This window comes from Myotis daubentonii, chromosome 1 (assembly GCF_963259705.1).
Source record: "Myotis daubentonii chromosome 1, mMyoDau2.1, whole genome shotgun sequence".
NCBI lineage: Eukaryota > Metazoa > Chordata > Mammalia > Chiroptera > Vespertilionidae > Myotis > Myotis daubentonii.
The window spans coordinates 164,622,522-164,637,079 of NC_081840.1; the positions used below are offsets into that span (position 1 = coordinate 164,622,522).

Genomic DNA, 14,558 nt, shown 5'->3' on the forward strand with positions numbered 1-14,558 from the left:
TGTTGAACAGCATTAAATGTCACCCCAGCTACACACCCAGAAGGGGTTTAACAAAGGTGATTGGTTGTACTTTGGTTTAATATATTTTAGATGTTAATGCTCTGCTTTACAAAACTAGAAAGTTAATATCAAAATGCTAAGTTGATTTATCTCTAGAGGGAAGACATTATTCAGTATACAGGAGATTATCTATAAATCAGAATGCCAATTAATCCCAAAGAAGGTCAGAATAGGGAGTTTGCTGATGAGCCCATTTTTCATTGAGTGAAAACTGCATAGAAAACTCAGGTTGTAATCCATAGATGCTTGGTGAGTAAAGGCAGTTAATTAGAAAATATTACATCTAGTGTCATCATACAGAAATGACAAGTTTCATTCATCCAGCACACAGGATCTTTTCATTACCTTTTGGGTCATCTTATTTTAACCAGTCTATATTAACTTCTGTTTTGGGGATACCAAGCAGTTTAATCTAAGCAAAACTATAGTTTTTTCTTTTGTATAAAAGGTAAGTATAGGTTGATTGCTCTGTAATTACCAAAACACTTTTTGCAGAACATGAAACCATTTGCTTTTAATTTCCTCTTAGAAAAAGAGGGGGTAATTGGTTTAGGGAATTAAATTAGATAGAACAGATATTTTCATTTGTGTGTTTTGTAAAGCTTTAAAAATAAAAGGTTGTTATCAAGGAGGGTAGAGTAAATGGACTTTCAATTCATGTGGCTGTTTGTTCTTTACAGTTAGGATTGTAAGTTTCTAAGAGCATGGAATAATATACTTATATTTTGAGAGTGAATTGCACAATATGTGTAAGCACACTTTAAAGCAATACTTAACTGAAATACATCCCTTCTCTCTGACATGGATGTTTTCAAAACAGTAAAATTGTCTTCAGAGACTCACAAGTATTTTAGACACTATCTGAATAGTATCTGTGTTTTTCTATGTATACATGAATGTAATAAAAGGGATATGAATTAGCTGTATATGTTTGCTTGGTAAATAAGAATGGATCAGAGATACTGCCTGTGTTAGTTCAATATTTTTAATATCTAGAGTGTATCTCTAAACATAAAGAAGTCAATTCTACTCTTTGACCTAGTTCTTATAGACAATCCGAGAATATGAAACACCCTCTTACTCAAAGAATTTGTCATTCATAAAGGGGAGTCAAGCCTCATACAGAACATTTGAAATAATAATAATACCTAACATTTGGCAAGCATTTTATAGTTTTTTATTTAATGCTTATTAAATACTAGTGCCCCAGTGCATGATTTCATGCACATTGAAAGGAAATTAATTAGAAGAAATATTTTAATATCGCTATTTGCCCTTTCTCTATAATAGAAGGGTCAACCAAATTCACGATCAACAATGAAAGATCGAAACACACGCGTGAGATTGGTGCCAGCTAGAGCTTTTATATGTATTGCGCATGTGCGAGTCAACCTAGCCTTTTATAGATATAAAATAAACTTGTTTAATTAGACCTGCTTTCTGATTTAGATAAACTTTTTCCAGCCCAGTGAAGCGCCCCAACTTCTCTTTCAGGTAATTGTCAGCAACACAGCAGTAAATATCAACACAAAGCAGATTATTATTCTAGATCACGCAGGGAGAACAAAGGGTAAAATATTTAACTGCATCAGTGTTTGACTATATTCTGCGCAGTGAGAAAACCTGAAGTCATTTTTTAAGGTCCACCATTTCTTACCTCTTTTTAGTTGGGTCAAGTTTCTAAACTTTATAAATCTCCGTTTTCCAGCTAATGAAAAGAAAATAGGATTCCACCCAGTTTCCTATCTACCTACTCCAGGACTTCTGTGAGGATCAAATGAGATGAGGCACATGAAGACACTTCATGGACATTTGGTTATAGTGTGAAATGTTTCCACCCGGCTATAAAGCAAGTAATGTTCCTGAGCTGAAGAAACTGCAAGGAGGCTAGTCGCTAGGGAGAGGAAGCTGGGTGTTGCTACATGACATCATTACCTGGATGGACACATAACATATTAGCCTTTTATATATACAGATCTTATGAAATAGTTAGGGGACCAGTGTCATCCTCCTTTCACAAATAAGAAAATTAAGGCTTAGAGAGATTAACTGATTTACCCAGGATCCCAGACTGTATATAATTAAATACCAAAACATAAAATAAAGATATCTGAAGAAAAGTAAGAAAGATAAAATAGCATTATAATCAGAGTAATAAGGGAAGCCTTCATATAATAAGTGAGAATTAAGAGTTTTCTCAAGATAAATATGATTTATATGGTTAGAGAAGAGAGATGATGGTAGAAACTTGGGTATGAGAATGACACAAGTGATTTAAAAATCAGTGAAAATTTTCATTTTCAACAAAACGGAGATGTACTTTTCCCTATTCCTCACACTAACGTACAATTGAATATTATAAAAAACAAACATAAAAGCCCTAGCTGGTTTGGCTCAGTGGATAGAGCATCAGCCTGCAGACTGAAGGGTCCTGGGTTCTATTTTGGTCAAGGGCACATGCCCCGGTTGTAGGCTTGATCCCCAGTAGGCGTGCAGGAGGCAGCCGATCAATGATTCTCTCTCATCATTGATGTTTCTCTCTCTCCCTTTCTCTTCTTCTCTGAAATCAATAAAAATATATTTTTAAAAAACACGTAAGAAAACTCTGAAAGGTGGAGGAAGGTAGACGGGCTAGAGACCTTGGGTCCAAAGAACAACATGGCAGTAAGTTAGCTGGGTTTTGATTTTGTCTTTTATATAAGACTGGATTCTAGAGAAGCAAACAATCCAGAAACACCTATGAGCACAACAATCCCCAAGAAAAGCTTGATGTCTCTTAGCCAAGTGAATAGAAAAGGGTAAACTGGCAAGACAGAAATCTTTTAAGCAATAGCCATTCTCCTGCAGCCGAATACCACAGACAAAAAAAACTGTGGCCACACCCACACCCACACTAACAAAGGCTAGGTAGAGAACCTAGACTGCCACCTTCTTCATGTATAATGAGATTCTCTAACCCACCCATCCACCCATCCCTCCTGGAGTGGTGGGAAAAAAGATTGCATAGGAGCTGAAATTTCCAGTTCTACCTGGCAATAACAAGGTGCCCCTTCCCCTCCCCATTGGGGTAATGTCATAAGTGGCCTAGTAGAGAGGACTTTCACCACCATCCAGAGGCAAACAAAGTCACATCCTCATGGTAAAGCCACCTGGAGAGTAGTAATGAGGCACCCCTATTCTTTCTAGTCAAATAGATACCAGTGGAAGCTTGATGGAAAACTAGAAATCCTATCCCTGCCCAACGGTAATAAGGAGCCTCTCCTTTCAGATGTCAGATAATAAGGTGGTATCCCCTTGTCCCATACCAGAATAGTGTCAGGGGGAGACAGGTAAAACAAGTTTCAGATAAGGTCCAAAGTCTCATGTTATCACATGTCAATCGAAAATCACCTGTCAAAATAAGAAGCATGAAAACCTCAAACTGAATTTAAAGCCAATTGTAGATAATACATTTGGAGATGACAGAGAAGTTAGAATTGCCTAACATAGATTTTAAAGCATTCATCATATAACTACTTAAGTGAGTGATTGCAGCTATGCTTAAAACAAATTTAGAAAAAATAAGTTTCAACAAAGAAACAGTCTGAGCAAATAAGCAAATTATATAAGTAATCATATTGAGGTTTTTACAGCTTGAAAATACAAAAACAAATAAAAACTGGCAATGAATGGAATAAACAGCAGAATGGTAGAGGAAAGAATCAGTGAACTGGAAAATAGAAAAATAAGCATCATCCAGTCTGAACATAGCTAAAAAGTACTAAAAAAAAGTTGAAAGTTCCCATACTTGGCAAGACATATAAGCTTATATAATTTGAGAAGTTAAATGTATTCCAAACAGATAAACCCAAAGAAATCCACTGTCAAACTCTGAAAACTAAAGACAAAGGAAAAGTCTTGAAAGCCACAAAAGAGAAATGACATCTTACTTATAGGGGAAAAGTAATTCAAATGACAGTGACTTTCACATCAGAAATCATGCAGGCCAGGAGAAAATGGCACATTTTTCAAATACTGTCAACCCACAATTGTATACCCAGCAAAAATATTCTTTCGGGAATGAAGGGGAAATCAAGACATTTTCAGATGAAGGAAAAATAAGAGAGTGTGTCATTAGCAGATAAACCTTAAAAGAATAGCTAAAGGAAGTTCTCTAAACAAAATGAAATAGTAAAAGAAGGAATCTTAATATATCAAGAAAGAACAAAGAACATGGTAAGAAAAATATGGGTAAATGGAATATACTTTGCTTCTTCTCTTGAATTACTTTATTATGTTTGACATTTGAAGCAAAAATATTTAACATTGTCAACATTTTGCTGAGACAATATATAAAGCAATTATATTATAAATGAGGAAGGATAAAGGGAAGGAAAGAGAATTAAGGATTCCACAGTATACTTGAACTAGTAAAATGAAGACAGCAGTGGGCTGTGATAAGTTATGTACATATAATGTAATACCAGTAGCAGCCACCAAAAAGCTGTACAGAAGTACACTCAGAAAATACTAGATAAATTAAAATGGAATTCTAATAAAAAGTTCAAATAACTCACAGGAATTTAGAAAAAAGAAAACCACAAAAAATAAAATGCAGACATAAGCCCTAACTCAGTAATTACATTGAATGTAAATTATCCACATATATCAATTAGATTGATAGAAACTTAAATAATGATTTGACTATATATTATCTACAAGAAACTCACCTCATTTATGACATTTTAAACAGGCTGAAAGTAAAGAGATGGGAAAAGATACATCATGCAAACATTAATCAAAAGAAAGCAGGAGTGGCTATGTTAATATTAAGTAGACTTGGTACTGAAAAAAAAAATTACCAGACAGGGGCATTATGTTATGATAAAAGGGTCAGCCCTTCAAGAAGACATAACAATATAAACCTGTATGCACCAAAGAACAGAGATGCAAAGTATGTAAATTAAAAACTAATAGAACTGGAAGAAGAAATAGACAGATTCACAATTGTAGTTGGAAATTTGAACACTTCTCACTCAACAATTGATAGAACTAGACAGAAAATCAGCAAGAATATAGTCTGATGTTTAACAAAACTTGTATAGGATTTGTATGCTCCAAGCTATGCAATACTAGTGAAAGAAATCAACATAGTAAAGACATCAAGTCTCTCCAAATTGATATGCATATTTAACACAATTCTGTTAGAATCCTAGCAAGACTTTTTTTTTCCTCTAGCAAGATATTTTGTAAGTAAAAGTAAGTTTATTCTAAAACTCATGTGGAAAAGCAAAGAACCTGAATACAAGAAAATGATTTATAAAAAGAATAGAATAAATGTGCCTGATTTCAATGCTTACTTTATAGCTACAGTTATTAAACCTGTGATATTTATAGAGGGATAGACTTAGATCTAGGGAACCCACATATAGACCCATACAAATATTCCCAATTGATATTTTACAAAGGTGCAAAAGCAATTTAATAGAGGAAAGATAGTCTTTTCAGCAAATGGTTTTTAGAGTAATTGAATGTTTATAAGCAAAAAAATAAATTAACCTTGACCGAAATCTGTGCTTTATCCAAGAACAAACTAAAAATGAATAAATTTAGAACACCACTTTTTGAACTGTTAGCAAAAAATCATGAGGACAAATCTTTAGGATCTTGGGCTAGGCAATGATTATTAAAAAAAAACCACACATTGATTAGTTGGACTTCATCAAAACTTTTTAAAAGTTTGCTCTGCAAAGACCCTATGAAAAGGAGGAGAAGATGAGTGACAGGAAGGGAGAAAATATTTGTCAAGCACATAACTGATAAAGACTAGTATTTCGAATATATAAAGAACTCAAATTTTAAAAAAAGAGATAATCTAGTTAGAAAATCGGTAAGAGATATGAAGAGACATTCCACTGAAGATGATATACAAATGGCAAATAAGCATATGAAAATAATCTTAACATCCATTGATTAGCCATTAGAAATAATGCACAGTAAAACCAAAATGAGATACCATTACACACCTAAATAAATGTAATGATATCATGATAAATAGTTACAAGACCAGCTACTGGTATGGCTGCAGAGAAACTGGATCATTCAGACATTGTCGATGGGATGTAAAATGACAGTCACTCTGTTAAACAGTTTGGCAGCTTCTCATAAAAACTAAGTATTCAGATGCCGCCCAGCAGCTGCATTCCAAGGCATTTATCACAAAGAAATAAAAATTTATGTTTATACCCAAACTTGTATCCAAGACTAGAAACAACTCAGATGCTGTTCAGTGGTTGAGTGGTGAAACAGTGATATATTCATATTATGAAATAAGAAGCAATGAACTCTATTGTATTCCATAGCAACCTGGATGAATCTCAAAAGAATTATGCTGATTGAAAAACGCAAATCCCAGAAGATTTTATTTCATTTATATACTGTATTATTTCACTTATGTAATAAACTTTTGAAATGCCAAAAGTTTAGAAGTAAGGAATAGATTAGTGGTTGTCAGTAGTTAAAAAAGGGATGGAGGGGAAGGAAGTCGGTGTGGTTGTAAAATGGCAATATGAGGATGGTGATGGAAATCTCCTGTCCTGATTGTATCTAGTCAGTACCCTATCTGTGATACTGTACTGTAATTTTACAAGATATTACCTTTGGGAGAATTAAATAACAGGTGCAGGGATATCTATTATTTATTTCTTACTACTTCATGTTACTCTAAAGTTATTTCAAAATAAAAAACTAATTTAAAGAAAAATGAGTAAAGTGAAAGGTATCTTTTTGTGAAGTTACTGAGACTGAGGTAGAAATGTATCTTGTCTTTGAATACCAAAATAAATTTTGGATTTAATCTTTAGATAATAAGGAACTGAAAGAAATTTTGATTATGCTGTACCACAAAGTAAACAAATAGAAAGTTAGTCACAGTAGATAACAAATTGTTTTACATATATACTTATGGATTATGAAAGTATTTCACAAGTAACACAAAATATCTTAATGTTTGGAAATTTTTAAAAAGTAAAACCTTAAAAATAGAATTGGGTTGATAATATATTAGTAGTTTAAAAAGTAATAACATTATGAAATTACTTGAAATAGTCCATTCAGTGAATAGAGGTTAAATTCTAAAACTGATAATATTACGGGAAGTACAACTTCGACAGATATTGGTAGGTATTTTTTTTGTAGGTATAGGTTAAAACCTTGGTGTTGTTTGTTAGTACATTGTTTGGATCTCTGATTATGCTTCCACATTGGAGCAACTTTATAAATGATAGCTATATTTCTAAGTCATAGATCTGCCTGAGAATCTGAAGGAAGTTTTGTACCACCTCTTCAGATAAATGGATCATCCACCTAATTTTTCATACATTAGAGTTTACATACATACCATCAGAGACATATCTTTGAAATCCAGGTTTAAGAAGCCCTATCAGAAGAAAAGTTCCAGAGTGTCTGTGTATCATTAATTTCAGTGTGATAGGTGATCAGCCCAAAACAACTGCCTAATGAGCATCTGTTTGCTTGCACAGTACCTATAGCAGCCACCACAAGGGACTCAGAAAGTGTTTTTAAAATATCCCATATTGCAAGAGGTTTATGAGATCTAGTTTAAGAAAGAAACTATATGAAATGATTAGAAGTGTCAGAATGAGAATAGGGTAGTTTCTGCTTTTGTTAATTACCTTAAGATATTTTCATAACCTATGTAACATTGCCTTTTTTAAAAATTAATTTTTAAAATTTTTCTTCCATTACAGTTGACATACAATATTACATTAGTTTCAGGTGTACAACGTAGTCATTAGACATTTATATAACTTATGAAGTGGTTACTCTGATACCATTGCCTGTTTTGGATACGGGAGTCTGAGAGAGAGAATCCTATACTAATAAAAGAGAAAAATGGTAATTGGCGTACAACCGATACCTTTTTCATTGGCTAATCAGCGAGATATGCAAATTAACTGTCAGCCAAGATGGCGGCGGGCAGCCAGGCAGCTGAGAATAGGAGGCTTGGTTGCCCCAGCGATGGAGAAAGTCAAGGATCCCCGCAGCTGCGGGGCTCTGAGCTCCTGAAGCAACAACTCCAAAAGATACAATGTTTCAATTATAGAAGCTAAAAGATGGCGGTTAATTTGCATACTCAGGCTCCAAGCAGAGCGAAGCCAAACAGCCCTGAAGCAGCAGGGCAGAGAGGCCTCAGGGCCTGGGATCAGCGGAGCCGAGAGGCCTCCCAGCCCTGGTGATCAGCGGAGTCCAGAGGCCTCCCGGCCCCGTGATCAGCGGAGCCGAGAGGCCTCCCGCCCCGGTGATCAGCGGAGTCCATAGGCCTCCCAGCCCCGGTGATCAGCGGAGTCCAGAGGCCTCCTGGCCCGGTGATCAGCCGAGAGGCCTCCCAGCCCCGGTGATCAGCGGAGTCCAGAGGCCTCCCGGCCCCGTGATCAGCGGAGTCGGAGGCCCCGCGATCAGCGGAGCAGAGAGGCCTCCTGCCCCGGTGATCAGGGGAGCCGAGAGGCGTCCTGGCCCTGGGATCAGCGGAGCAGCGAGGCTTCCCAGCACCGGGATCAGTGTGACAGGGTGCGGAGCCCCAACCCTCTGATCGGCCCTGCTCTGTGCATGACAGGAGTGGCGCTGCAACCTCCCTATGGACCCTGCCTTGAGTGTGACAGGGGGTGGTGCCCCAACCCCCCAATCGGCCCTACCCTGAGCATGACTGAGGGTGGCATGGCAACCTCCCAATCCGCCCTGCTCTGTACATGACAGGAGGCGGGGCCCCAACTCCCCAGTGGGCCCTGCTCTGAGCCCGACCAGGGGTTACACCTAGGATTAGGCCTGCCCTCTGCCACCCGGGAGCAGGCCTAAACCAGGAGGTCCTTATCTCCTGATGGGTCCCAGACTGTGAGAGGGCACAGGCCAGGCTGAGGGACCTCCTCTCCCAACCCCGAGTGCACAAATTTTTGTGCACCGGGCCTCTAGTTCTTTATAAATAAATATGAAGAAAGTAACAAAGTGAGATGGGAAAACTAGAGACTATCTGGATTCATTTAAAAACAAATTCAGGCCCGGCCACTGGCTCTGTGTGTGAGCGTCAACCTTTGAGCCAGGAGGTCATGGTTTGATAACCAGTCAGGGCACATGCCCAAGATTGTGGCTCAATCCCCAATTGGGGGCACGCAGGAGGCAGCCAATCAATAATCCTTTCTCATCATTGATGTTTCTATCTCTGTCTCTGAAATCAATAAAAATACATTAAATAACAAATTTAGACTTTATGGTGAACTATTGGAATAATGCAGTGAAAACATAGACATAGTTTCTTCCCTCATGAAGTTTACAGTTTTAAGAGGAATACATTTTTCAGAAATAGAATGAAAAATAACTCATTCTGGGCTGGAGTGTGCAAAAAAAAAAAATAGATTTATGATGTAGGTTGCATAGAGTTTACTTGCTAAAAAGTTTTTTTGACCTTGAACAAGTTTCCTAACCTTCTTGAGCCTTATGGGGCTCATCTGTACAGTGGGCATCATAATGAATAATATATTAAGGTTTGGGGTTCAGAGCCTGGCAGTAGTACTGACTATTATTATTGGTCTGAATGGCACTAATGAATGACTAGATCAGGATATTCAAAAATGAAGAAGCAGAATGTTAGGGGAGGAAGCCCAATAGTAAGAAAGTAAGATGGACATTTCCTTACAGTTAAGGCAGTCTACTTGCCTGTCTACTATAAAAAATTGTATTGGGAGGTAATAATATGTGCAATTGCAAGCAAATATAATATCTTTACAAGGAAGTTTTACTGTTTTACTATTTTGTTGATTAGCCTCAAGTAGTTTTTGTTATTGTTTGTTAACATGACAGTTTTTATATGGGGCAGTCTTGTAATATAAAAACTTTGCTTACCAACTCTTATTCATTACTTTTTCAGAGATTGGAAATGCTTATGCTATTTTAAGCAATCCAGAAAAACGAAAACAGTATGACCTCACAGGCAATGAAGAACAAGCGTGCAATCCACAAAACAATGGTAGATTTAATTTCCATAGAGGTTGTGAAGCTGATATAACTCCAGAAGACTTGTTTAATATATTTTTTGGTGGTGGATTTCCTTCAGGTATTTTAATGTTAATTATAAGTATTATATTTTATGAAGCTAGAGATTTTTACTTCCAGATAGGCTATTTAGTGATTTAGCTACCTTCTTTTCTGTATTTCTTACAGCATTATTATCCTGTGATGGTTTTTTATGAAAGTAGAAGAAAAATGTTATACTCATTACTTTTACTATAAGTCTGCCTTTTTCCTAGAACATATTTTAATTTAAAAAATAAAGAAATGAAGAGTACCAATATTCTGTATTTTACATAAAGCTGAAGAAAGGATATATATATAAGTAGGAAATCCAGTGATAATGTCTTAGTTAAGTGCTATTATGGTTATGGATGACTATTTGACATTGATTCTTTGGAAAGCTTTGTATATATTTTATTAGTAATGATATAGATTGCTAATTTTGATATATGTGGAAGTGCTTTCCATTGAAATATTAAAATGTCTGATTTATAGGTTATATAAAAAGTGAGTGGGTTTTAAAAATTATATTGGAATAGAAATAATTACTTGAACTAGGCTATCAAAGTAAATATTATAGTGTACTACTAAATGAATAGATTGTATAATACTAGTATAAGTATTATTATGCTAGTTTATATTTACTGTGAGTTGTTGTATGGAAATTAATTTTAATAGCAGCTTCTCTAAGGTGTTTATAATTAAACCTCCAGTCTTTTTTACAACATTTCCTTAAGGTTCTCAGTTAAACATCCCATTCAAAATTCGGAGAACTTTTATAAACACAGCGATATAGTTTGGTCTGGTGGCTCTGTCTGAATTTTTCTGAGAATGATGGTAGTCATAGATAGAACATCTTACAAAGAATCCTTGAAGGACAGAATGTGTAAATACAAATTAATGACTAAAAATATAACCTATATTTTTAAACATTAGGATATATAATCACATCTCAGAAAAAAATATTCAGAATAATAATTCTGACTAAAAATATGCTAGGAACAATTAGATATCTTTCAGGTAGTAGTGAATTTTCTGATAGTATTTTCAGTTCTTTTGCCTTTGTACCATAGCTTGTTTTGTCAGTTGTAACCATTTCTGGTTGGTCACCTTATTTGAAAACAACTTGAATATCCATCAGAAGGAGAATATTTGAATAAATTGTGGCTTGCCTCTACCATAGTGTATTCTACAGCTATTTTTAAAAAAATAATTTTTGATTTTTAGATATATTTGTGATTAGTTGATAAATGCAGAATGCAGGGTTTCAGAGTAGTGACCCAAGGTTCATAAAAGCAACCAACCACAAAAAATGTTCTCTGTGTATGCATATTAGGGAGGAACTTATATTCAAGTTTTCATAAAGAATTCTCTACTTTACTTGAAAGGAAGCAAAGTCTGGGAAGAATCATCGCTGTTTCCCTTCACCCTTCACTCACAAAAAGAGAAGGCAGTTAAGCACTCACTGCTCAAACGTGTATTATTTTAGTAATTTTTAAAAATTAAAATATGAATAAAACAAAGTATTTTCTTTGTAAAAGAAAATATAATTTTTTTAAATCATAATTGTCCTCCCTAATTTAACCTTGCTTTTAATTTTCTTTAGGTAGTGTACATTCATTTTCAAATGGGCGAGCTGGTTATAGCCATCAACATCAGCATCGGCATAGCGGACATGAAAGAGAAGAAGAAAGAGGCGATGTATGTTTATGTTATGAGTAGAAATTATAAAATGGCAAATTTCAGCTCAGGAAAAGCAATTAGAGTTGTCTGAAAATAGAGCAAGTTTTTCTAAAAGGAAGTAGTGAGTTTCTCTTACCAGAGTTGTTCAATAGAGACAAGAATATTCCTTAGAGATATTAGGGGAGCAGGAGGGTGGTTGGGCAATATGAAGCCTTTAAATTTGGTATTCTATGGTTCTAATGAAGGTAACCTACAGTGTGCATATTTTGAAGGTTACTTTTTTAAAAATATATTTTTATTGATTTCAGAGAGAAAGGAAGAGGGAGAGAGAGACAGAAACATCAATGATGAGAGAGAATCATTGATCGGATCCCTCCTGCATGCTCCCTACTGGGGATTGAGCCCGCACCCGAGCATGTGCCCTTGACCAGAATCAAACCTGGGACCTTCCAGTCCCGCAGTCCGCTCTATCCACTGAGCCAAACCAGCTACGGCTTGAAGGTTACTTTTCATTGTTAGTCCTAAAGAATTTAGAATTTATACTGAAAAACTTAAGTTGGATGTAACACTTATACCTTATTGCATACAACAATTAAATCACATGAAGTGGAAAGAGCACTAGACTAGAAATTAAAAGGCCTGGGCCCCTACTCTGCCATTCAAGCTTCCAATGCTCTACCTTCAAATCCAGAGTAGAAATGCAACCTGTTGCCTATTGATAAGAGTCTGTGGGTGTGAGAGAAAGAAGTTCTCATCTGTAAAGTAAGATCAGGTTGTTAGAGTGTTTTCCAAATTAGGATCCTTAGGTGAAGCACCTGGAAAGCTAAGTTTTTAAGAATCACCTCAGAAAGTTATGTTCAGGCAGATTTGAAAGCACTGAACCAGATGATCTCAAATGGCCCTTCTGCCTATAAAAATGCATGACAACTGTTGGATTATTGACAACTACAGTTATATTATAATTTGTTATTCTTTGATGATTTTTTACAGGGAGGCTTTTCTGTGTTTATCCAGCTGATGCCCATTATTGTATTGATTCTTGTGTCATTATTAAGCCAACTGATGGTCACTAATCCTCCTTATTCCTTATATCCCAGATCGTAAGTAGCTAAGTGAAGTTTTGTAAAAAAGAATTTTTGTTTTTATCTGGCTTTCATTAAAAGGCCTTGTGATTTTCTTTAAATTTTTAAGTGCCAAATCTTCTATTACTACAAGTATACCAGGTTTTAAAATGTCCAATGTTTAAAATAGTTACTCAAGTGATAAGTTTATATATGTTGTTAGCTTACATCTGTTCCATTGTGGATAAGGACAGTGCTATATTTGAACTTGGTAGCAATTTAATGTAATAAGTAATGACATTAAAGGCAAAAGTACTTTAAAAGACAAAAATAGAACTGTCATAATCTTACATAGGTTTGTGTTTATTAAGGAGGAAATTATTTCAGTCTTCTGTTTGTTAAATATTAAGTAAAAACATATTTGTTATCTGAAATATTTTTTCATAATGTGCTTGATATATGAGGTCCGTACATAAAAGAAATTTAATGCAGCATCTATTCTAGAAAACTTTAGTGTAATACAATGAACATATAGAAAGCTCTGTAAAATCCTACTGCCAGTGATTTTACAGTGTTAAAAACATTGGTCTAAAAACAAGAAATAAATTTATATTTCTTCCAGATAAAATTTTTATTAACTAAAAATTGAGAGAACATAGTATATTAAAATATGATTACTTTTTTATTACATGATGGTAGTAGTTGTGAATTTGAGGTAATGTAAATAAATGATTACAATAATTTTAATTTATTTTTAATTATTTTTGTTAGCTTGGTTTATAGTAGCAGATCAACATGTACAATTTTAATTAAAAATAGTGATCAAGCATTTCTTTTACAGTGGATCAGGGCAAACTATTAAAATGCAGACAGAAAACTTAGGTGTCGTTTATTATGTCAACAAGGACTTTAAAAATGAATATAAAGGAATGTTATTACAAAAGGTAGAGAAGAGTGTGGAAGAAGATTATGTGACTAATATTCGAGATAATTGCTGGAAAGAAAGACAACAGAGTAAGTTGATCAAACGTTTAACATTTAACTTATTCAAAGTCTTGGGAAGTGATTACTGCAGATTTTCTTAAAGAATGTTCTAGAATTGCCTAGTATATAATCAGAACTCAATTCTTAAATGAGACAGTATGTTTTAACGTACCTGTGGCCTGTAACAGTATTCAGCATATAGCAAGGACTTAAGTGGTATTTGTGTTACTGTTGTCATCAATAAATATTTGGTTGAATAAGTGAATAATATCATTGGGACAATTGTTGAAATTGAATGTGGACTATATATTAGGTCAGCGGTTCTCAACCTGTGGGTTGCGACCCCTTTGATGGTCGAACGACCCTTTCACAGGGGTCGCCTAAGACCATCCTGCATATCAGATATTTACATTATGATTCATAACAGTAGCAACATTACAGTTATGAAGTAGCAAAGAAAATAATTTTATGGTTGGGTCACAACAGGAGGAACTGTATTTAAAGGCCAGAAGGTTGAGTACCACTGTAGGTGGTATGATATCATTATTAACTTTCTGAATTTGAAAATTGTATTATGGTTATGTGAGAGAGTGCAATTGTTCTTAAGAAAAATATGCTAAAGTACTTAGGAATGATAGGTCATAATGTCTGTAACTTATTCTCAAATGGTTCTATAAAGTAATAATAACCACAACAATCACAAGTTTT

At 35.0% G+C, this 14,558-nt stretch overlaps 1 protein-coding gene across 1 annotated transcript in view; it reads left to right on the forward strand.

The window, feature by feature from the left end:
* The window catches only part of DNAJB14 (DnaJ heat shock protein family (Hsp40) member B14), a 51,555-nt gene that overhangs the window by 30,140 nt on the left and 6,857 nt on the right, over positions 1 to 14,558 (forward strand). The window contains exons 4-7 of the mRNA XM_059664616.1: positions 9,980 to 10,165; positions 11,729 to 11,823; positions 12,796 to 12,905; positions 13,708 to 13,880. Of these exons, the coding sequence (XP_059520599.1) occupies positions 9,980 to 10,165; positions 11,729 to 11,823; positions 12,796 to 12,905; positions 13,708 to 13,880 (564 nt within the window). The remainder of the gene's footprint in view (positions 1 to 9,979; positions 10,166 to 11,728; positions 11,824 to 12,795; positions 12,906 to 13,707; positions 13,881 to 14,558) is intronic.